Source organism: Manduca sexta, chromosome 19 (genome assembly GCF_014839805.1).
Source record: "Manduca sexta isolate Smith_Timp_Sample1 chromosome 19, JHU_Msex_v1.0, whole genome shotgun sequence".
In the NCBI taxonomy this organism is placed as follows: Eukaryota; Metazoa; Arthropoda; class Insecta; order Lepidoptera; family Sphingidae; genus Manduca; species Manduca sexta.
The window spans coordinates 7,262,408-7,286,474 of record NC_051133.1 but is presented as its reverse complement, the minus strand read 5'-3'; the positions used below and the strand labels follow the sequence as shown (position 1 = coordinate 7,286,474).

General features: G+C 33.9%; 3 protein-coding genes across 3 annotated transcripts; 2 read left to right on the top strand and 1 right to left on the bottom strand.

Moving 5' to 3' along the window:
* The first annotated feature begins 926 nt into the window (after positions 1–926).
* Positions 927–3,190, top strand: LOC115443998 (3-ketodihydrosphingosine reductase). The gene is made up of 3 exons (XM_030169606.2): positions 927–1,605; positions 1,821–2,062; positions 2,674–3,190. The coding sequence occupies exons 1-3, from the start codon at positions 1,065–1,067 to the stop codon at positions 2,884–2,886; spliced, it is 996 nt and encodes a 331-aa protein (XP_030025466.2). The 5' UTR covers positions 927–1,064; the 3' UTR covers positions 2,887–3,190.
* Positions 3,191–3,229: 39 nt separating this feature from the next.
* LOC115443995 lies at positions 3,230–10,777 on the bottom strand. The gene is made up of 8 exons (XM_030169600.2): positions 10,021–10,777; positions 9,633–9,790; positions 9,282–9,390; positions 8,173–8,258; positions 7,489–7,629; positions 7,149–7,248; positions 6,353–6,505; positions 3,230–3,379 (listed from the first exon to the last, which is right to left on the bottom strand). The coding sequence occupies exons 1-8, from the start codon at positions 10,541–10,543 to the stop codon at positions 3,267–3,269; spliced, it is 1,383 nt and encodes a 460-aa protein (XP_030025460.2). The 5' UTR covers positions 10,544–10,777; the 3' UTR covers positions 3,230–3,266.
* A 9,431-nt stretch (positions 10,778–20,208) lies between these two features.
* LOC115444023 (pupal cuticle protein C1B) lies at positions 20,209–24,024 on the top strand. The gene is made up of 4 exons (XM_030169632.2): positions 20,209–20,289; positions 20,655–20,828; positions 21,710–21,874; positions 23,776–24,024. The coding sequence occupies exons 1-4, from the start codon at positions 20,278–20,280 to the stop codon at positions 23,872–23,874; spliced, it is 450 nt and encodes a 149-aa protein (XP_030025492.1). The 5' UTR covers positions 20,209–20,277; the 3' UTR covers positions 23,875–24,024.
* The last annotated feature ends 43 nt before the right edge of the window (positions 24,025–24,067 follow it).

Here is a 24,067-nt window from a genome sequence, read left to right as displayed (position 1 = left end):
AGAGGGCTTTTAAGGGGAGCTCTGTCCCTTTTTTGTGACTGCCATAGTTTACAAATTGCACAGGGTAATTAAATTGATGTTTCTAATACAATATGGCCGAACTGTAATGTTTCCATATATTATGCTTGCCTACTTAGGCTTTTAGCCCTAAATTTTATGGCTAGAATAAGTGTAGTGGGCTTTTTGCAGGGCCCAAAAAAATTTAGGGCTATTTTTAGAGCCATAACATTTTTATCATGTTACTGTTTGACTGAACAAAAAACGATTAATTAAAACTCAAAACGTTCAAGTTTTTCTACAAAGCATAATGCAATAATTCTAAATACACCTCACTCACTATTCACGCTTTATGTCTCAGAACAATGACAAGCATTGTTCTGAGACGCTGTATTGTAATTCTCTTTGATCCTCACAACTACAGGCTTCGACCTTTAAATTAAAATAAAACAGGGGACTTATTTCAATTATATTCTTAGATAGGTATACACATTGGGTATACTGTATACCCAATCCCCCTTATTCATAGACGTTTTTTATCTAACGACCGAGTAAGGCTATGATAACAAGTCTGTTTCTCAGTGCTGACGGCATGGCAGTCTTCGCAGTGCGTAGACGTAGGGCCGTTGTGATTGGCTAATATTGAAATACAACAATAATAACCAATCATAACGGCCCTATGTCTGTTTTTCAGTGCCGTTGGGCACTGAGAAACAGGCTTGTTATCACAGCTTTACTTCGTCCTTAGATAAAAAACGTTTATGAATAAGAAGGTAAGTGTATACCGTATACACTACACAATACAAAATAATATTGACAGTATAGGGCTGTTCTTGGGGGTTTTTGTATTTGCATTTAGGGCTATTTGGGGATATTTTATCGTGACTTTAGGGCTATTTTTTTAGGAGTTGGTAACCCTGAAGCACAGTCACACCAATAGTTCCACTTTCCATATATATTATAATTCTCTTTGCTCTTTGAGTTCCACTCAAAGTTTTCTTTGCACAGCTTCGTAAAGCGTAAAAGGAAAAGTTTGAGTCCTAGATAAAGTGTATATATTGTTTAATATGTTTATTATTGCTCTGGTTATCATCGCAATAATATGTATGGTTTTTCTAACCATACATTTTCTGATAGATAAGAAAGTTGTGTATAAAAGTTTGAAGGAAAGACATGTTGTTATCACCGGTGGCTCGAGCGGTATAGGAAAAGCCGCCGCAATTGAATCCGCTAAATTAGGAGCTCATGTAACGATTATAGGACGTGATCTAAACAGACTCCAGTTGGCGGTCAAGGAAATATCTGAACAATGTTTAGATCAAGCTCAAATCATACAATACAGTGTATTGGACGTTACATCAGATTATAAGACTATAGAAAGCAGTTTATCGTCTATAGAATTTAAAGCTGGCCCAATCTTTATGCTTGTAAATTGTGCTGGCATGTGTATTTGTGGCCAATTCGAGAAAATGGAAGTTGATGACATAAAAAAGATGATAGACTTGAATTATTTCGGTACAGCTTATCCAACAAAATATGTTTTACCTGGAATGAAGGCCAGGAATGAAGGGATTGTTGTTTTTGTCAGTTCAGAAGCTGCTTTCGTTGGTAAGCAAAACTAGTCTCCAAAATAATATTTTTTGGTTGCAAATTGATAGTCAGTTGTATTGAGTAGCTATCTGATAAATCAATAAAATTTGTAGTTAAATTAGCAAAACCATTTCTTTATATCTACCTTATATATGTTCATTTTGTATAACAATTTAGTCTGTAAAATTACTTATTTAATAACTTATGAAATAATTAATTTGTTAATTTTGCAGGTATTTATGGCTATAGTGCATACACTGCTGGCAAGTGGGCTGTACGAGGGCTGGCTGAGGCATTGAACATGGAACTTATTGGGACAAAAGTTAGACTGATGCTAGCGTTCCCACCAGACACAGATACACCTGGTTTTAAGAATGAGGATCTGACAAAACCTGATGAAACTAAACTGATATCGGGCAGCGGTGGTTTGCACAGCCCTGATGCTGTTGGGAAGCAGATGATTCATGATGCATTGGTAAATAATAGTGTGTGTTAAAGAATTTCAAGTAGGTCAGTCAGGGGTGTAGCTCCCGCTGTATCAGCCATATCAGTGATATGGGGCCCCAGAGCTTTGAGGTCAATTTTGGCCCATACCTATGTTAAACTAAGCAGGTGCCCAAAAGTTCCAACTACCCTGAGAAGCCTTGAACAAATATACATATAGGGCCTCTCTGTCAGTTAAACAAAATATTTCCTTATAATTTTACATAATCTAATCTCTAAATAATTTTATCAAAATAAGTAAATTCTGTTTGATCATGAAATACATTAGTATTGTCATTAAAATACATTTAACCAATTTTATATACAATAATGTATTCATTACATTACATATAACCAGCTTTTGCTTACAGTTTCACCTAAGTAAAAGAATTTTCTGGAATAAACATTTTGTTATATTTTCCTGGGATATAAAGTAGCCTTATAACCTTCACAGAGTCTTAAACTATCTCCATACCAAATTCATAAAAATCTGCTCAGTAGATTTTGAGAAAATCAATAACAGACAGACAGAACAGAGGATTTTGTTTTATAATATGTATAGATAGAGCAATAAAACATAAAAAATATTATTTTTGTTTACAGGTTGGGAAAACATATTCTGTATATAGTCTTACAGGAAATCTGTTGACAACACTATGTAGCATATCAATAGAGAGTGCACAGCAAGTGATAGTACAAGTGATGTCTATGGGAATTTTAAGAATTTTAACTGTTGGAATTCTCTTTTCTTTCCATAAAATTGTTAGAGATGGTTTGAAGATAAAAAATGACAAAGAAAGTCAGAAAACCAAATAAATTTTATCAAAAGTACAAACCATTGGTCATAAAGAAGTTTTAGGTCAGCCCCAATCATTGTAATAAGGTGTATATGACCACATATTGTATAATGTACTTCCATTTTTTGCATTTATTTCTGTTATGTAATTACTAATTTAATTATGTGTTTTTATAAGTAAGCAGTCAAACAAGCTATATCTTAAAATTATGCAGCATCATGCTTGACTCACATGTTTTTTACAAACTAAAATATTTATCAATTTATTTTTATTAAATAAGTGTTGTTTTACAATAAGCATAATAAATTTATACATGTTTTGTATCTACAATTTTATTTTAAGGGTGTAAGGGAAAAACATAGTTACATTATACTTTTATTAAAACAAACAAAACACAAATTAGATTGATGTTGGATTCACACAAGAAATCTGTTGATAGTTAAGTTTGAAACCTCTGCCTACATACCCTTCGTCTGATCTAAACCACACCACTATGGGTCCAGCATTAGAATCTGTAAACAATTAAAAGGGTTCTTTTGTTTACAGTGGAGTTTATTAGTCTCAGGCGTGGAAGAGTTGTGCGGTAGTAACTATCGGCCCTTCATTTACGTCTTTCTAAGACAGACCAAATGGGAGCATTAATATACTACACTTATTTCCAATGTGGCCCAGGTGGACCCCCAGGGGTCCACGGGAGATTTGATAGGGGTCTATGTTGGCGTAACCAAAAAATGTTTCCACAATTCGTAAGCGGAGATCCACGAAAATTTATAACTAAAATATTGCTTGACTTCACCTATCAATGTAGGCACATAATATTGATAGGGGTTGTAAAAAGCATGGGTGACCCCAACGTAACCACCCGCGATGGCTGGGCGGTAGTTGTTATGCACTTTCTCAGTGAAACCTAAAAAAAGATCCACCGAAACCAGCAAAATTTCTGAAAGGGGTCCATGAGAAAAAAAGTTTGGGTACCTCTGATATACTATAAACAGCGGAGGGTGTAATTTTTTTATTATTATATATTTATAAGTAAAGCTACTGTCTTATGTTTGAAATGGATAATGGCTGTTCCAATAGAATTATTAGCTGTTACAAATAAATGTCTTTCATATTTACTAACATACAAATTACCGTAAAATCCCAAAGTACCAATACTTGTATTTCTAAAATATGTCGCACGTTGAAAACAAAAGTGGCATACGAAATTTGACGGTATTGAGTTAGAGCGACATTAATTGTCGCTGATGATTGGACACGATCTGGATTAGTGTCAGTTTATGTTTAACGAACAAACACAAAACTTAAAAGTATGAAGAGACACTTGTGATACCCTAAGTGACCTATTAAGAAATGGATCTTTTTGGATATAGTGGAGCGCCTGGAGGTTTTCACCTCGGATTAGAGTTATAGTGAATGAATTAATACGATCGATGTGGGATATTGTTTTTTAAACTATAAATTGCAATGTTTACCCAAAATTTTTTGTGCACTCCATTTTTCATTGTTAAAAAAAAATATTACAAAAATTAATGTTTGACCAAATATTGTCACTTTAAACAGTATTTTTTTTAATTATATGTTAAATCTTACCTGAGTAGACATATAGGAACATTTTTCAAAGATACCTGTGTATAAAAATAGCAGTAGGGTCTCGAACAGTAGAAAAACGTGGAGGGGAGAGCGAAGCGAAAGCTGCTATGTACAATGGAATTTCTCGGCCAGTTTAATTATAAATGAAAGTTACTCTATTGTGTACATTTAAAAAAATAAGGTAATTAATTACGACTAATGAAAAGAAAAAAAAATATTAGTAAGTACAAAATCTGTTTATTTAAATATATTACACTGTTGTCTACATCAAATATTTTCTTCTACTTCATCTATCTGTATAATAGGTGAAGTATTGGAACAACTATTTCCGTTGCACTGTAAACATGCTACACTGCAGTATAAACCACTTTTTCTGCATCCACACGCAGCTCCACATCCCTTTTTGCAATTACAAAATAACATTTGCAATAAATTATCCAGAGCAGGTAATTGATTCATTGTTATTGGGATGTACATGTTATTGGAATACTTCCATCACCAATTTTCAATAACTACGTCATTTCCTAGCCATATCTGAATTTGTAGGTACACTCTTTTAAGGTGCTCAAACGCTGCATCAGTTGTTGTAATGACAAAAGAACACTCGTATTTTTGGATGTTGCTTTTATGAAAGAATTAAACCTTAATGTATTTAAATCATGAGTTTTAGACGGAGCGCCATATAAACTCAAAATACATGCTACACCTGCTTGCAATATATTATTGGGGTCTTCATTGATATGTTTAAATACTTTTACTGAGTAGTGTAAAGTCAGAAGATATCGATGTCTTAGTGATATTAACGGCATTGGTAGATAAAGATCGTGAAATATATTTTCTAAAACCATCCCGAGGCAAAGTTCAAAAGAAGATATTTTCATCGAAATGTTTAGAAAAATCATTACCAAATTGTAAAGAACATATTCTTTTTTTACATGCCTTTACGGGTTGTGATACTACTTCCGCGTTTTTCAATAAAGGAAAAATCAAGTTTACCAAAAAATTTGAGAAACGGATTGATTTACACGTTAGTTATTGAAAATTGGTGATGGAAGTATTCCAATAACATGTACATCCCAATAACAATGAATCAATTACCTGCTCTGGATAATTTATTGCAAATGTTATTTTGTAATTGCAAAAAGGGATGTGGAGCTGCGTGTGGATGCAGAAAAAGTGGTTTATACTGCAGTGTAGCATGTTTACAGTGCAACGGAAATAGTTGTTCCAATACTTCACCTATTATACAGATAGATGAAGTAGAAGAAAATATTTGATGTAGATAATAGTGTAATATATTTAAATAAACAGATTTTGTACTAATATTTTTTTTTCTTTTCATTAGTCGTAATTAATTACCTTATTTTTTTAAATGTACACAATAGAGTAACTTTCATTTATAATTAAACTGGCCGAGAAATTCCATTGTACATAGCAGCTTTCGCTTCGCTCTCCCCTCCACGTTTTTCTACTGTTCGAGACCCTACTGCTATTTTTATACACAGGTATCTTTGAAAAATATTCCTATATGTCTACTCAGGTAAGATTTAACATATAATTAAAAAAATACTGTTTAAAGTGACAATATTTGGTCAAACATAAATTTTTTATAATATTTTTTTAACAATGAAAAAATGGAGTGCACAAAAAAATTTTGGGTAAACATTGCAATTTATAGTTTAAAAAACAATATCCCACATCGTATTAATTCATTCACTATAACTCTAATCCGAGGTTTTACGGTTTTGAATGCTCCAGACACTCCACTAATATTATGACGTAGTTTTTTCTGCAGATTTTAAATGTCGCTCTAACTCAATACCGTCAAATTTCTTATAATGCCACTTTTGTTTTTAACGTGCGATGTATGTTTATAAATATTAAATACCTACCTATGATGGGTGCATTTAACGTGAAGTCTTGTATGACGGACCCATCATTCAGTCGATAGCCACAAATGCGTGTCGCTGCTATCAAGAGCCAGTCACTTGGGCAATTAAATATTTCCACGCCTGCTTGATCTGGAGGAATGATTGGTAAACCATCTAAAACATGCAGATTAGTGTTTTTTTTTGCATACCCACGCGTTTTCCTTATTTAGAGGTAGGCGGCGGTGTACCCTCATTTCGCAAAGTATGTTAGATCCCATACAATAAGAAACGAGTCGACCAGGGTATCGATCCCGTGTCCTCAGTGCGGTAGTTGTAACTTTCCGACACTAAGTCACCGACATATACAATGAATTATTGCATCTTATATTTAAACAAGGTTTTTTGTAGCCATTGGGCCCGTGTTTATTTTTAATTTGTCGTGCTATAATACACGTGTAGTTAAACAGTATATTGCTGCATAAGGCGCAAGTTTTATATGACAATGGTCTCTGAACCAATTGAAAGTGTATTGACTTGTGTTGTCGAAGCTTCACGATGGGCCACGTCGCATTTGGCAGTCGTAAAATGCAAAACGCTAAATAAGTATTTACTACTTGTTACTGCTACATTAATTTTAACATATTGTCTTTGCGCATTCCTACAACTTTTGCAAACAAGCGCTTTGAACTACCTAAAATTCAGTAGGTATCTTGTATAATGATCGTGTGCATTGAGCTTGTCGAGGTCACCGTGTACCGCCTTTTTTTTGCATCTTATCTTTCTAGTAGGTCTGTGTTGATCTTACGGCTGACCTTACCTGAATCATAATTGACAATCTGCATTTCATCTTCATTGGAATATTTAATACTGCATGCTTGTGATTCGCGATCTATGCACATTGCGTAGTTAAGATTGTTCTGGAATAGTATTTTTTTTTTTAGTTATATGACATATATTATGTTTATAATTTGTGTGGGTTTTTCTTAACGATTTATATCTTTACCAAATATAAGTACTTTTTTTTATTTTGGCTCTTAGTCTAACAGACTCGAATGATGATTTCAGACCTTCTCTTCCACGGTTGTTTAGAGTGCTCAGTGCACGCTATGCAGGAACGCTGTTTAAAATTTTACACTCAATATTATGTAGGTACTTACTAAATAGCTAGAAATTCTAGCAATGCCAATGTCTGATTTATCACGATAATTGAAAGACTCTAAATATCCTTGGGGACCTTTAAAATATTGTAAGCATCCGGAAGGAGCTGCAAGCTCATCTGTCTCGAGTAGTTGTGTTATCTGGAATTAAAATATGCAAATAATGTACATAAACATTAGAATTATAATAAAGGATATAGGAGCGAAGAGCCTACCTACTAAAATACTAGGTGAGTGTCAAGCTGTAACCTTTACCTGAGATTGAATCTTCCAATCGTAAAAACGAAGCTAAATCATTTCTACAACGTCATGGGCATAGGCAGTTATTTTGGGCGGGCATGTGCCGAAATAGAAAAGGATTTCCATGTTGTATATTGCAATTTTTTATTGCCTTAGTAGGCAAACGAGCGAGCGGTACGCCTGATGTTGAGCAGTATCCGCCGCCCATGGACGCCATGGACTATAGCAATGCCAGAGACACAGCCAAGCCGGTGCCTACCGTGGCAATGTAGGTAATACGTGGATTTATATAATTTTTCGGAATATTAAAATTACCTGTGATGAACTTTTGTTTCCACTATTTTTTTAAATGACCCACCACTACCTATCTACCTATATGTAGAACGTGCGTTAAAAGGGGTGTCCATTAAATCCGCGTAGAAGTAGGATAGAGCAAGAACTCACCTTTATAGAAAATAGTCGACTCTCAGAAGAAACAGTTTGGACAGCAAAATAAAAGGGGCCGTCTACGTCACCAACTTCGACATACACTGAAAGTAGTTTAAAAGATAGACATTGGTGAAATAGGTACTTATGTATGTGCCTGTTATAATTTATAAATATGCCACGATTAATTATTAACTTTCTATTAAGTACCTATATAAAAAATATGACTGCCTCGGTGGCGTTGTACAGCAGCACTCTGAGGTTCTGGGTTTGAATCCTGGGTCGGGCAAAGTGATATTTGGGTTTTTCTGCTCAGTATCAGCCCGAAGTCTGCGATTTTTGTCCGATATGGCGATAGGCTCGGCTCCTATCACATGGTACAGAACACACTTGGCGAAAAGTGGGGGCCCAGGTTGTGCCTCTGCATACCGCATCGGGGATAAATGCGTGATAATGTGTGTTTGTATAAAAAATATAGAAATACATAAGTATGTATTCATATTTTATTTGGTAAAAATTGTCTCACAGGTGCATAGGTAGGATTATCTGACTTACATGCATATTTCAGGTCGGTTTAGACTGTACAGTAACAATCCATTGCAAAGGACCTCAAATCTCAATACTTACTAAGATTAATGCCAGGTGCGGGCTAAAAGCTTAGCTAAAGTAGTTAGTGGTTTCATAACTCATTTAGCTCACATAGCTGCGAAAATAGCACACAAGTCTTATACGTACAAGTATCAAAAATATCTAATAGCTATGCGAGCTTAAGTAAACTAACTTAGTACTTATATTTTTAGATTTGCGATTCGCAAATTGGAAATAATAATTAACTACCTAACTATAAATAATATGTATTACGCATAATGTAATAGATATTATTTATAATTAGTACCTACCTAGTACTTATAGAATTACCTAAATAATTGATATTTAAGAATTATAAACCTACCGACTTTGCGATCTTCACCACAATAAACTAGAAATTAGTGGATAGATTATTAGGGGGAAAATATTATAATTTGTCTGTAGGTGCATTGGTGCAATTGAATTTATAAACTCTCTATAATTCCAATTTGTTGCAAATATATATTTAGGTGGAGTGATGTAGGTTTTGAATATTTTACCGTGTTGTCCAGTGTTGATCCCGCAGAGTATCGGCATTATGTTGTTGATGTTCTGACCAGAAATAACAAATTGATCTTGCTGGCAAACTCCTCCGGTGGGCGGTAATAACTTCACATAGAAAATAATACATAAGAGTGTTATTAACTATGTATGCAATGTAGTATTTATTTCGGACGAAATATTGTGATTGTAAATTATCTACATACATTAAGTATACTTAAACATAAGTTAACAATCAAACTGAATGGCATTAAATGTTCGTACAGATTCGACATCGCAGTGTGCCCATTAAATTCGCAGAGTCGGTTAAAAGCTTATCAAAATAAATTGTTACATAATTAATTTTCTACCTCAAAAGCAGCAAAGTCAATCCTCAACTGCTTTATATCTGCAGATGCCTTTTCCAACGTGAATGCACATGACAATCTTTCACTAGTAGGTGAAGGGAAATCTGGATTATTGAACCATCCCACGGAAGCTGCAGACTTTTCATCGCAAAGAAATTGATCTAAAAAAGGCTTTTTCAATGAATACTCCCGCTTTCAATTAATTAGTACTTACTTAATTAATAAGATTTTATCAGTCTTCAAAGGTCGGTCCTGAAATCTATATAAACCTATACTTATTATGTTGTAATAAGTTCCAAAATGTTAATTTCTGTTTGACCACGTTCTTTATTTCTCTAATTATTAATAATTCCTAATTGTGTAAAAACCATAGTAGTAATAAAATACTTACTAACACAACAAATGCCGTATCCATCTGCGCAATCACCCAGAGCAGTCCCTCCAGTAGATTGGCATTCGTATTCGTGAAGGCAAGTGCCCTCTAATCCATTGTCGGAAGTGCAGGCTACGTGTTCGAACTGAACAATTTGAAATACTTCCAAGAATCTAGTTCTCTTTCTCTGCTTACGTGTCTTACATCTGGTATTATTTAAAGCACATCTTTGAATTAATCTTTTCGGTTTAGATTTTGTCGTGAATACTAAATTATTTTTTTCATTTTTTTGTGCTTCACCATTAGACAGCGGAATATTTTTACTTTTATTTATGAAACCGCCAGATGTTGCATTTCGAATTACCGGAGGCGAGGAAATGTCTTCATACATCAGGTCACCGATATTTTTAATTGCATCTTGCTGTTTCACTAATAATGGTAATTTGACACTTTCTTTAATGTAAGTTATGTTCCAACGCTGGCCATTGATGAGTTTTATGAATCCGAGAAGTATAACAGCATATTTTTCATGCAAAAACATGTTTATTCAAATATATCGGTTTATTGAATTTGCGCCAGTGTGGTCTACTGTTCAGCGAGTTCAATTATACTCTGGATTGTCTGTCATGTGCATATAGTGATGCACTTGGCATTTCACCGTGAGGACAGCGTGACGAACGCAATTAGGTGTTTAGAAACCGTTCTGGTTTGTTTATTTGCTCTATTTACTATCTTTAAGTGACAGACTTTCTAACCTATATGCTTTTACTTACCTACATTTACCTAGTTATTTGTATGTTGTTATGTACTAGGTATCGACGTATCGAGGTGTGTAATAGGGTACCGGACTCATTTTTGTTCTTAACAATTATCAAATTATGAATAATTAAATTAACTCAACAAGTTATAAGCCTTTGAATTTCGGTGGAAGGGGTAATTAACAAGAAACAGAAAAGAGACAAAATATCCACATGTGACGTCATCGGGAATTACGAATCGGGAATCGGGAATTACGCGTGCGAAAGAAAGAGATGAAGCGATATCCCCACAACGCGCCCACTTCCGCACATTACAATGTTTTAAATATGAATTACTCGCTCATTTTTTAACCAATTTTTATGCTGTTTTCGCAGAAGTGATTCTTTTTCGTATTTAAAGCCATTACACATAGAATAATGTACAAAATCAAGCATAGGCCGGTCCCTTATTGGCGAGGCGACAATGTGTACAATATACTTAGTTACTATTGTTTCCAAGGATAAGATCTAAGTGCAACATATTTGCAATTATGTGTAATGGTCTAGCTAGACGGGTTTAGGTCGCATGGTACAATCTGTAATGAATAAAAGACAAGGTGTGCCACGCCCAAATCAACCGTGACATGTGTTGAATTATATGGAAATTGTCTGCGTTGCCTTCTGTATATTATCTTATATCTAGTTAGGGTAATGAACATAGCGCTGTTTAGATTGGAAATCTTAATTGGGCCTAGTAGCTATTGAGGACTTGTTTTCACACAAAAAATGTTTTAGAAGTGGACCCCTACATTTATCACAGTTTAACAAGTTGGTATTTTGTAGTTTATATGTACCATGTACAACCTAAATTATGCTGGCGGACACTATATAGCTTATAGGTATATAGTGTCCGCCAGCAGATTTCCTGACTTTAAAAATTATAAATGTTAATAAAACCACTATGACGGATCACTGTTATTTAATTTGATATCTTAAACATAAACTTAAAGAACTACATTATTGTGGCTGCTCGCCGGCAGCCCGTGACAGGAAGAAGGAAGTGGAGGCGTGTTGCCACAAAACAAATTAAATTACATATTAACAAATGTTACCCTAAACAAATATAAATGTACCCATTCAACATGCCTCCTTACATTTATATTTTAACTAAATCATATCATACACTACTCATATCAAGACAATAGCTCTATAAACATTACCTTCAGTATAACATATTAATTGTAACTTATTTTTTTTTTTTTTTTTTTATATTACAATTATCATCTTTTAATTAAACAATTTAAACCAATATTTATCTCAACATAATATCCATCTGAAAGATAAATTACTTTTACAACAACTTTAACATATCTCTAAATTTATTAAATTTATTACTTCCCAATGGTTTTGTTAAAATGTCAGCTATATTTTGATCAGATGCAATTTTTATAACATCAATTAAACCAATTTTAACACTTTCATGAACAAAATGATAATGAACTTCAATATGTTTTGAATTTTTGTGAAATTTCCGTATTTAGCAATAATTTGAGCTCCAATATTATCTTCATATATTTTTACCCGGTTTACAATCTTTCTGACAAATCTCATTAATTAAACAAACTATAAATTTAATTTCAGTAACAGCTTCTGACAGCGCAATGTATTCAGCAAATGTAGATGACTTTGTTACACAATTTTGTTTCTTTGATTTCCAAAATATTACATTCCCAAACAGTCTAATTACAAATCCTGTTGTTGATTTCCTACTGACAATATCTCCTGCAAAATCTGCATCTACATAACAATCTAACATATCAGAATTTATATTCATGTTATAAATTAATTTTATATGTTTTGTTAAGTAAAGATATTTAAGTACTCGCAAAGCATATTTAAAATGTGTCTCATTATAGCAATTTTGGAATCTACTCAAATAATTAACACTGAACGATATATCTGGTCTTGTACCTGAACTAATATATAAAAGTGCTCCAATTAAATTTCTATATTTTACATTCTCATTTATATTACAGTTTTCTAGTTTAAGATTTACTTCCATTGGTGTAGTATATAACTTTGTATTTATTATATTATAACGCTTAGCTAATGATTCTATATATGATTCCTGACTCAGTGTCATGGTCTTATTCTTTTATAATCATAATCAATATGTATTCCAATGTATTCTTTAACTTTACCCATATCCTTCATAGTAAATTTACTTAACAGTTTGTTTTAATATTACTCATTACCTTTTCATCTTTACAACATATTAACAAATCATCAACATATAACAAAATGTATACACTCACATTAGTATCCAATTTAAAATATAAACAAAAGTCATATTTACTTCTCTGAAATCCAAGACTAGTTAAAAACTTATTGACACATTCATACCAAGCCCGAGGGCTTTCTTTTAAACCATATAATGTTTTATTTAATTTATAAACTCTATCAGTGCCATCATCATAACCAATTGGCTGGTTTACATAAACTTCAGATAAAATTTTACCATTTAAAAAAGCAGTTTCAACATCCATCTGATGTATATTAAGATTATTTTGACAACAATAAGACAATAACAATTTTAAAGTTTGCATTTTAGCAACGGGTGAATATATATCATCAATAAAATCTTTTTGTTGAAAACCTCTTACTACTAACCTAGCTTTAAATTTATTTTCGGCTTTCTTTCTGTATATCCATTTCACATCTAAAGGCTGTTTGTCTGCTGGTTTACTTACAAGTCTCCAGGTCTCATTTTTTGCCAAACTGTTCATCTCACGATTCATAGCCTCAGTCCATTCTTTTGCTTCATCGCTAGTTATTGCCTCCTGAAAATTATCTGGAATCATAGCATCACAATAGTTAACAGTTATACAATAATAACCAAATTCTTCATCAAACCGAGTTGGTGGCTTGATTTTACGCCGATTTCTTGTTTCAATTACTTTATTATCATCATAACTTTCATTTGTTTCAGCATTCAAATCTTCATTAATTTTCTCATTATTTTCTTCTGCATTAGTCTCTTTCTTCTCTTCTATAATTTTCTCTTCCAATTTATTCGGCTGGCTATTACTTTTATCATTTTTCTCTTCTCTATTATCATCGAGACCAATACACATTACATCATCTTCAATTATATCACAATGTCTTGCTACAACTATTCTATTGTTTATTAATACTCTATATCCAACATCTGTATAGCCCATTAGTATGCCAAGCTCGGCTTTCCTGTCCCATTTACATTTTCTCTTTTCCTCTGGTGTTCTAACAAATACTTTACTTCCATATATCCTTAAATTTTCAATGCTTGGCCTTTGTTTGAAAAATATCTCATAAGGCGTCTTCCTTTCTATAGTGCCATTTGTTAATGTTCTATTCTTTAAATAAGCTGCGGCCATAACCACTTCAGGCCAAAATCTTTTATGCACTTTTGCCTCTGCCAATAGACATCTTGACATATCCATTATTGATCTATTAAACCTTTCTGCTGTGCCATTTAATTCATGCACATATGGCGGACAAGATTTAATCATAATTCCCTTTGATCTTGCAAAGTCAAACACTCTTTTATTAATGTATTCCTTTCCATTATCACATCTCAATTCTTTAATATTTTTCCCAGTTAAATTTTGTATCTCATTAACATACTGCATTAAACAATTATATACTTTATCTTTTGACGGAATACAATAAACTTTTGCCAACTTACTATAGTCATCTATAAAACTTAAGAAATATTTTTCACCATTAAAACCTGTAGTTCTGTGTGGCCCATTTAAATCTGTGTGTACAATTTCTAATATATCCTGTGCTCGTTTTCTATTATTTTTAAATGGCAAGTTATGCATTTTATTTTCAATACATATAGCACATTTCATGTACTTACATTCAATCTCCTTTGGTAATCCTTTCAATAATTCACTTGTACACATAGTATTCAAATTGTTAAAGTTTATATGACCAAGCATCCTATGTAATTTCTCCTTCACTGTCATACTTGATTTCTTCACTAAATTAGCATGTAATGTACTTGCATTTATATAACCTTTTAATTTATACAGTCTATCTTCTTTCACTGCTATAGCTATAATAGTTCCATAGACGTTATATATTTTTGATTGTCGTCCCCTGGAAACAATTTTATGATTGTCTGTAATCTTTGAATAGCTCAATAAATTTGCTTTCATCTCTTTGACATAGAAAACATTGTTCAAAACAACTTCAGACTTTTTCCATAGACCATAAAATAAGTTTGTATTTTTCCGACCTTTGTAGCTTCTAATATTCTTCCATCACCAACTTTTACTTTAATAGGTTGTTGTAATATTTCACATGAATGATAGTACTCATCAGTATTAATTATATGATCTGTACAACCACTATCTAATAACCAAGTTAAGTGGCCAGACTGCTCAATATTATATATTTTACTTGAAGTTGAAACATTATTATTCTCAATAGTTGCAAGGAAATTATTACCACCACTCTCATTACTGGATTTATTATTATAAGTTCTTCCTCTAATATTTCTTGAATTATAATATGATCCACGTTGATGTCCACGATTATTATTAAATCTAATAAATCCATTTCCTCTACCACTGTTAACATTTCTGTGTCGACAATCTCTTTGCATGTGGCCAGGTTTTCCACAGGTAAAACATTTAAAGTTTTTATTAGGTGATGCAGAACTACTAGTGTGAGCTTTAAAAACATTTGAGTTGTCGCGTGATGGTTCATTACATTTTTCAGGTTCTTTATCCAATGATTTTAACATAATTTTACTTTTCAAATAATCTACAGTTCTGTCTTTTTCTGGTAAAACGTCTATTAGATCTCCAATATGACTGTAATTACGAGGTAAGGCCTTTAACATATAATTTAATTTTTCTTGTTCACTTACCGTCGCGCCGGCTTGTTTTAACTGATTTATTGATTTCTCAAAGTCGTCAAAAATACACTTACTTGCGAATAGTTCGATAATTTTATTGCTTCTACATTGTTGCGACATATAATCTGTAGTGCCGATGATTTCTGCAGGTACATTTCATCAAATTTTGCCAATATTTTGCATGCGGAATCTAAGTCGCATATATATTCGAGTTGCTTGTTGCTTATTGCACTATAAATGTAGTTCGTTGCCTGGATATCCATCTCTTCCCACTTTGCAACATCATCCGAATCATTTTTGATTCGTATGGCAGCTTCTTTACATTTCTTAAACTCCAAAAACTTAAGTATACGTATTTTCCAGCTACTATAATCCGATCCGTCGAATATTGGAATAACTGCGTCATTGCATTTAGTAAACGCCATTTTTGCTTATTGCATATATAGCACGTTTCCACTTTATTTGCGAAAATATCTTCTTTTCTTCTTTGTATTTGCAGGCAACCACGCTCTGCTACCATGTTAATAAAACCACTATGACGGATCACTGTTATTTAATTTGATATCTTAAACATAAACTTAAAGAACTACATTATTGTGGCTGCTCGCCGGCAGCCCGTGACAGGAAGAAGGAAGTGGAGGCGTGTTGCCACAAAAACAAATTAAATTACATATTAACAAATGTTACCCTAAACAAATATAAATGTACCCATTCAACAATAAACAAATTGTGTTTGTGGATTTTATGTATGGGAAAGGATTTTAAACAAATTTTATACAGTTTGGTATTAACATTCCTCCAATCTAAATCACATTTGGGCGAAGTCTCGTTGCCTGAGCGCTAAGATTTCTTATCGAATATTTGTAGAGCATTTATTGTCTTTGAGTACTTAATGTATACTCTTAAATAGAGTAAATTTCGCAAGAAAAGGTAACATCGGGGTAAATTTAAAGATCTTAGACACTAAGTATATGAGGTCATAAAAGCGATCGCCGATTTTCTCGGGAACTTTAGATATAAGCCTATATCTTTCCATTATTGCGCTTTGTTTGAACATGCGAGTTTATAATTGAAAATATGGCGGCGGACAGTCTATACTATTAGTAGGTACGTTTTCAGATTACGTACCTGTACCTAGACATTCTAAAGAGATTGGACTGGCTTGATGGCGTATTTGTTATGCCGTAGGTACGATTGTTGTAATCGTCTCTGGTTCAATCCCCGGGTTGGGTAAAGTAATGTTTTTTCCGCTATCAGCCCAGAGTCTGGAATTGTGACCTATTAAAGGCAACAAACTCAACCCAAATTACATGAGGGATTACATGGTTTGCTAAATGTGGGTGTAAATTGTAATACTTACATAACTAAAAGGAACAATGCGTAATACATTGTACATGTTCGAATACTTTGAAGAATTACAATCGTTAAAGAAAAAACATAAGTAAGTATAGATATAAGTAAAAATGGTGTGTTTTTTTAGATGAAGCATTATATTACAGTTAAAAGATCTACTGCTTATTATAGAATAGATAGCAATTAGCAAATTTATTAGTCTATTTTTATCCCTTTTACAAATAAGAAAACAAATATTAACCATAACTACTCTTCAGTTACTTAATAAAAATGTGTATGAATTCGCAGGATTATATGTACCTACCTATTTGGTAATCTGGTTTTAATTAATCACCAATCAGTATTCCACTATCTTGTAAGTTATCACACATGCCCTTTATCATTAGTGCTATAATTATAACTTACATACAATACATAGAGTTGAATCGGGGTCGACATAATCTACTTGTTTATTATCTCAGTCACTTACTAACTGCTAAGTAAATAATTTATGGCGATTTTAAACTTGACGCACTTGTTCCACTTACTAACGGATATCGTATTGTCTGTTATTGCGTTTATGTAGATTAAGTACTTATTACCTTTTGTTGTAAGAATACAACAAAATATGACGTAGACTTTTAGAATTTTAATTTATTTTATAGAAATTATGTACAGAATGCAACTAGTTACACCTGACCATTGCCCGCAGTTTAAGTAGGTATGAAAAATGACGCCAATCGCAAGTAAAAGGTAGGTAATAAAGAATAGTTAATAAGTGCCTACCTACATTGGAACAAATATGTTATGCGGGCAGCAAAGAAGTCAACGTAGCACTTTTAAACAAATAACATGTAGACCTAAGTGCTTAATCTACGAAATAAAGAGGTGGCCTTGTAGGCACCTAATACCATTTTTCTAAATCTGTGTTTGGCACTATGCAGTATTTTTGTAATGATTTGGTATCAGAGCGGGAAAAGTTTTTGCTATTTGACATGTAGCTCGCCTCGGCACTATGCAGTTAGACAGGTACTTGCTTAGATGTAATTACTGGTAACGGGAACAACCCTATTGGTAACAGGAACTGCAAGGGATGCTGCTAAAGACACTGGGGGAAAGTTAATACACAAATAAACCGACATGACTATTATCTACCGATAAATTATCTATCTATATAAGGTAGAGCTCAGGGTAAGAGCACGCAACGGGTAAAAGTTCGCATAGCCTAAGTCTCTGAACGGATTGAGGGAACTCTGCCACTTTTTCAGGGATATAACCAGGGAGTCATAATCTATTTTACATACCTGACTTGCATAGCGAAAAACAGCGATGAACGCTATATTGTTGAATATTTTACGGTAGGAAAAACTTTATTGATGGAAGGTTCATCAGTGTTCAAAAATAAATTGATTGTATTATGGTTACATGACTTTTTATTATAGTATTAATTTTAGTTAGTAATTTTGTCCTATAATAATTGCGTCTTAACGTGCGTGTGACTGTTTAAAATATTGTCTAACGAGGTAAGAGCAAATCACCAAGATCGAACTACTTTATTCATCTTTATCTAATCTGCAATCCGTTTGAATACTTAATGTCTCGATTTATACCTTATTTATGTGATGTCCAATAATATAGAAAAAGTGTTTTTTTTTACATACTTTTAAAGACTAATTATATAATTACATAATATAAATTGTATCCATGGAAGGAATCATGATAATTATTCTTCACAAATAATAACCATCACTGAAAATCAAGTAAAGCGTAGTCATAATATGCACCAGTGCTGAGAGGTGAAATTTTCCGAAAGAAAATCCAAAACAACATATAGGTACTAATATGCATAATTGCGGTCTGTAAATCGTTCTTATAATTATTAAACTCTACATAAAGGGAAGCAGGCAGGAATTGAGTTATGAGGGTCCTTCCCCACTGATAATTTTATTCTAACAAAGGTAATTAAAATTTCGTTTATAAGTTTTATTTTGTAACCTGGTTAATAATTTTATTTGTGACTGAAATGCTGGTCCATTTCATGTTAATTTTTAAATATTTTCACCAAGAGTTAGTAAATTACATTAAAAATATAATTCATAATTTTTCCTTGCGTTTGAACGTTTACCCCGACTATGTGAACTAATAACCTCATCTCCGCGTACTTTTACCGAAATGACAGGTCAAGATTACGTATTTTTTCCAAGGCACTTAAACGTCTATCACAAAAAACTGATGAAGTAAAATACAATTACAATCGTCGAATCCAACTCGGTTGGGCAGCATTCGGGAAACTTCGCAACGTCTACTCGTCCAAAATACCTCAGTGCCTTAAATCAAAAGTCTTCGATAGTTGTGTGTTACCAGTGATAACATACGGCACCGAGACGTGGCCTCTCACTATGGGCCTCATTAGGAGGCTCAAGGTCACTCAACGAGCTATGTAGAGGGCTATGCTCGGTATTTCCCTACGAGATCGAATCAGAAATGAGGAGATCCGTAGGAGAACAAAGGTTACCGACATAGCCCATAGGATTAGCAAGTTGAAGTGGCAGTGGGCCGGGCATATAGCTCGAAGAACCGATGGCCGTTGGGGTCGAAAGGTTTCTAGAGTGGAGGCCACGTATGTACAGGCAAGAGGAATGTCGGACGTCCGCCTACAAGGTGGACGGATGACCTGGCTAGGGTCGCAGGAAGTCGCTGGATGCAGGCCGCTTCCAACAGGTCGACGTGGAGATCCTTGGGGGAGGCCTATGTTCAGCAGTGGACTTCTTGAGGCTGAGATGATGATGAAAATACAATTATTGATGAAACAATTAAAGAAAAATAAATTTATTTAAAATATAACGTTAAAACGTTCTTCAAGGTATGTACAATAATGATAGAATTAAAATAGTAAGTAGATGATAGAAAACAATGTGCCTACTTTTAAATTGATTGACCCGACCTAAGTCTATTGCAGAAAAATTATAGTTATTACATTATACTTAGATCATGGAAAATTCTGTTTTATTCAGACTGATTTACGGTAACGTGTAAGTATAATAAGTTTTTTATTCAAAGTAGGTAAGTAAGTATCTTATTAAATAGTTGTGCAAAGCTCTTAAGTGCGTGTGTGACCCCGCAAGTAGTTTTTCAAAGCTCTACGCACGCTCTAGGATTAAGGGCCGGTATGCAATGATTGCTCTCATATGTTACAATCGCTTTATCACACACATTGACATATTCAACTTAGTATAAAAGCCAGGGCGATTTTCTTGTGACAACACATAGCACCTTAGAAGTCAAAGTGTTATACGCAAAATGATTTTAAAAGTAAGTAGATATAGATTAATGTAATTATGACTGTAATCAATATGAGTTGAAAATTTCATATTGTGTGCAAGAGATACATTTTATAAACGTAGTTATAACCGAGGGATTACTGCTTACCTTTGTGGAATAGATAGTCTGGTCTGAATCAATAACGAGGATAATATTATTATATTTACCTAGTAGACATTTTGGGTTAATTTATTGGATCTTAAGTACTATCGATACTAAAACATTTTCAAAGAGTACGGTTTTATCATTACCTTTTTATTTATTAGGTACTTACCTAAACATGTGGCCAAAATATTTCATTTTATTAGACCATTATTACATTACATTTATTATACTCGCGTTTTTATTGTTTTCAGCTCCTTTTACTGTGTTGTGCTGTGGCGGCTGTTCATGGCGGGGCGCTGATTTCTCCAGTGTACGGCTCACCTTACAGTTATGGGGCTTGGAATCCCTACAGCTCTTATCCCGCTCAGCCCGCCCTCGCTTCACAACATTCTAATACTTATAGATCACCATTCAATCTAGGACAGGTAATGAACTATCCTTTTTCTAATAATTCTCCTTAGAAAGTAGATCAAGTCACGGGACATAATTTTATGTCCGATAAAATAATAAGTACATAGCGAACACACCGAGTATCTTTAGGTGATGTTTATGTTTCTGTGACCCAAGGCATAGCTACGATAGCTACGCCATAAAAGGCCTGTGGCAAATAAATCAAATGGAGCCCTTGCTAACAGGAAAAATCTGTATTTATATAATAAACAATTATTAGTAGTTTTACCTGGCGCCGGACCCCGGGAGGGAGCAAAAAAATCCTCAGTAAAAGTCAGTGCCAGATTTAAGTATATTTTTTATGAGTGTAGGCCATTTTATTTCCGCCGCCCCGCGTAGGTAGATTTATGTATGTATGTATGAAAGTTTCTAAAATATTTAGTAAATTTCCATTTGTTTGTATTATGAAAGGCACTAAAGTTAAATAAACGAATGATTAATTAAAGCGAGTGAGCGCCCTCTGAAATCTGCCGCTCCTAAGAGGCTTCCGCCAATAGGCCGCTGCCTATACGGCTTATTTACAAATTGAGAACTGGTAAAAGTACCACGCGAGGCACTTTGTATAAGCGCGAGGCCCTTCTCTTCCCCCTAAGGCCGCTACTGCCTATACCGATTTTTCCGTTTTTTTTTTTTACCTAGGCTGATGATAAACACGACTACCACTGCTTTCTGTTATAATTTAAAACTGCAAAACGTTCGATTACTTAATTGTTTAAATAACAGATAATTATTATTAAGTATTGCACTTACAGATCTTTAAAGTTCTTCATACCCACAATATCCACCAATTAGATTAAGTTGGTATTTACTACCTAAGTATGTATATAAAGTGTATACTTATATACTTAATTTTCAGATATCAACGTATACGAAATCGGTAGACACTCCATTTTCAAGTGTTCGTAAAGCCGACGTGCGTGTGAGCAACCCTGGCCTGGCTGTGGCACCCGCATACGCCGGTCTAGCTTCACCCCTAGTGTCTCATGTTGGTTTAGCTGCACCCATTGCTCCTGTCGCTAAGGTGAATATTATACTTACTTAAATATTTAAAATGACGCCAATGGATAAGTCTTAATATAAAGACTAAATTAAAAAAATATGAAAATGACTACAAATACCTAAATAGGTATCTTTTTTACTATGGAGGGTAGAGGCAAGAGTATTTTCTCGTGTTTTTTCTTCCGATTTTTTGTAGTTATGTTTCTATAATAAATTGCAGATACATCAACTTAAGTATGAAGAAAAAAATTGTTTGTACATTAACCTTCGTATATTAGCTACACCCTCTTACTATGATAGTACTATTGTGGTGGTGGATTTTCTCATCTTGTCCCCCATGTAGGATGATACTCCTTGCCTCTATCTATATATATAAAAATCAATTGCTGTTCGTTAGTCTCGCTAAAACTCGAGAACGGCTGAACGGATTTATCTTATCTTGGTCTTGAATTATTCGTGGAGGTCTAGGGAAGGTTTAAAAGGTGAGAAAAATTCGAATAATTGCCGGGAAAATCCTCAAAACAGCATTTTTCTATTTCCCATACAAACGTTTTCTAATTAAAATGGAGAGTCAATTTGTAATTTATTACCGCTGCATAAAGTTCAAATTCGCGTGCGCGTTGGAGGATCTAATATCGCGTTCTGAAACTCAACAAAAGTGAAAGTGAATCGCGAACGCGACAAAATTGCATAGTCTCAAAATACATAGTACATAAATAGTGGTCGGCTTCGAGAAACTCAATTTTAGCTAACTTCAGTTGTTAATCTATACTATTATATAAAGCTGAAGAGTTTGTTTGTTTGTTTGTTTGTTTGAACGCGCTAATCTCAGGAACTACCGGTCCAAACTGAAAAATTCTTTTTGCGTTGGATAGCCCTTTGTTCGTGGAGTGCTATAGGCTATATATCATCACGCTATACCCAATAGGAGCGGGGCAGTAATGGCTAATCTCAGGAACTACCGAAAAATTCTTTTTGCGTTGGATAGCCCTTTATTCGTGGAGTGCTATAGGCTATATATCATCACGCTATACCCAATAGGAGCGGGGCAGTAATGGTTAATCTCAGGAACTACCGGTCCAAACTGAAAAATTCTTTTTGCGTTGGATAGCCCTTTGTTCGTGGAGAGCTATAGGCTATATATCATCACGCTATATTCAATAGGAGCGGAGCAGTAATGGCTAATCTCAGGAACTACCGATTCGAACTGAAAAAATATTTTTGTGTTGAATAGTCCTTTGTTTGTGGAGTGCTCAAAGTTATATATCATCACGCTATGACCAATAGGAGCGGAGCAGTAATGGCTAATCTCAGGAACTACCGGTTTGAACTGAAAAAATATTTTTGTGTTGGATAGCCCTTTGTTCCTGGAGTGCTATAGGCTATATAGCATCATGCTATAACCAATAGGAGCGGAGCAGTAATGAAACATGTTGCAAAAACGGGGAAAATTATGAGTTTTGAGAGCTTCCGTTGCCTGCGCTGCGTAAACGGTTAAAGTTATGCAACAATGATGTATGACGGGATTGTTTCACTTAAAAAGTTCTAAATAATATAACAAAGTCCCCCGCTGCATCTGTCTGCCTTAACGTGTTAAACTCAAAAACTACCTAACGTATTAAGATGAAGTTTGGTATGGAGACAGTTTGAGACCCTGGGAAGAACATAGGCTCCCGGGAAACTACTATTTTTATAACGGAAAACTTTAGCCTGAAAAACTTTATAACGCGGGCGGAGCCGCGAGCAAAAGCTAGTTCTTAATATTTTTTACCTAACTTGAGGTGTGTGCTTGAAAAAGTGTCATTTAGAACATGTTTATTTTTACTTTAAAAAAGTTAATGGAATCATTATTTTATAGTTAATAATAAGAGCAATATTCTAACATTATTAGTTTTAACCCTTAACATTTTATTTTAAACTTAGGTGGCGACCGCTGGACTCTTAGGTGTGGCCTATTCTCCTGCAACGACTGTTTCTCATATGACCTACACTAATGGACTTGGCCTTGCTTACAGCTGGTAAACAGCTAGGACTTCTATATTAAAATAATTTATTGTATTATAAATGCATTCTAAGTTTCCTCTCTATTTGTTGCCTCTTAGTTGTTAACATAATTTATTTGCCTACATTTAAGTACATACGTATATTAAATAAATATTATATTAAACATGACATTTATTTATAATTTATTCCCATTTAATAGCGTTTGAATAAA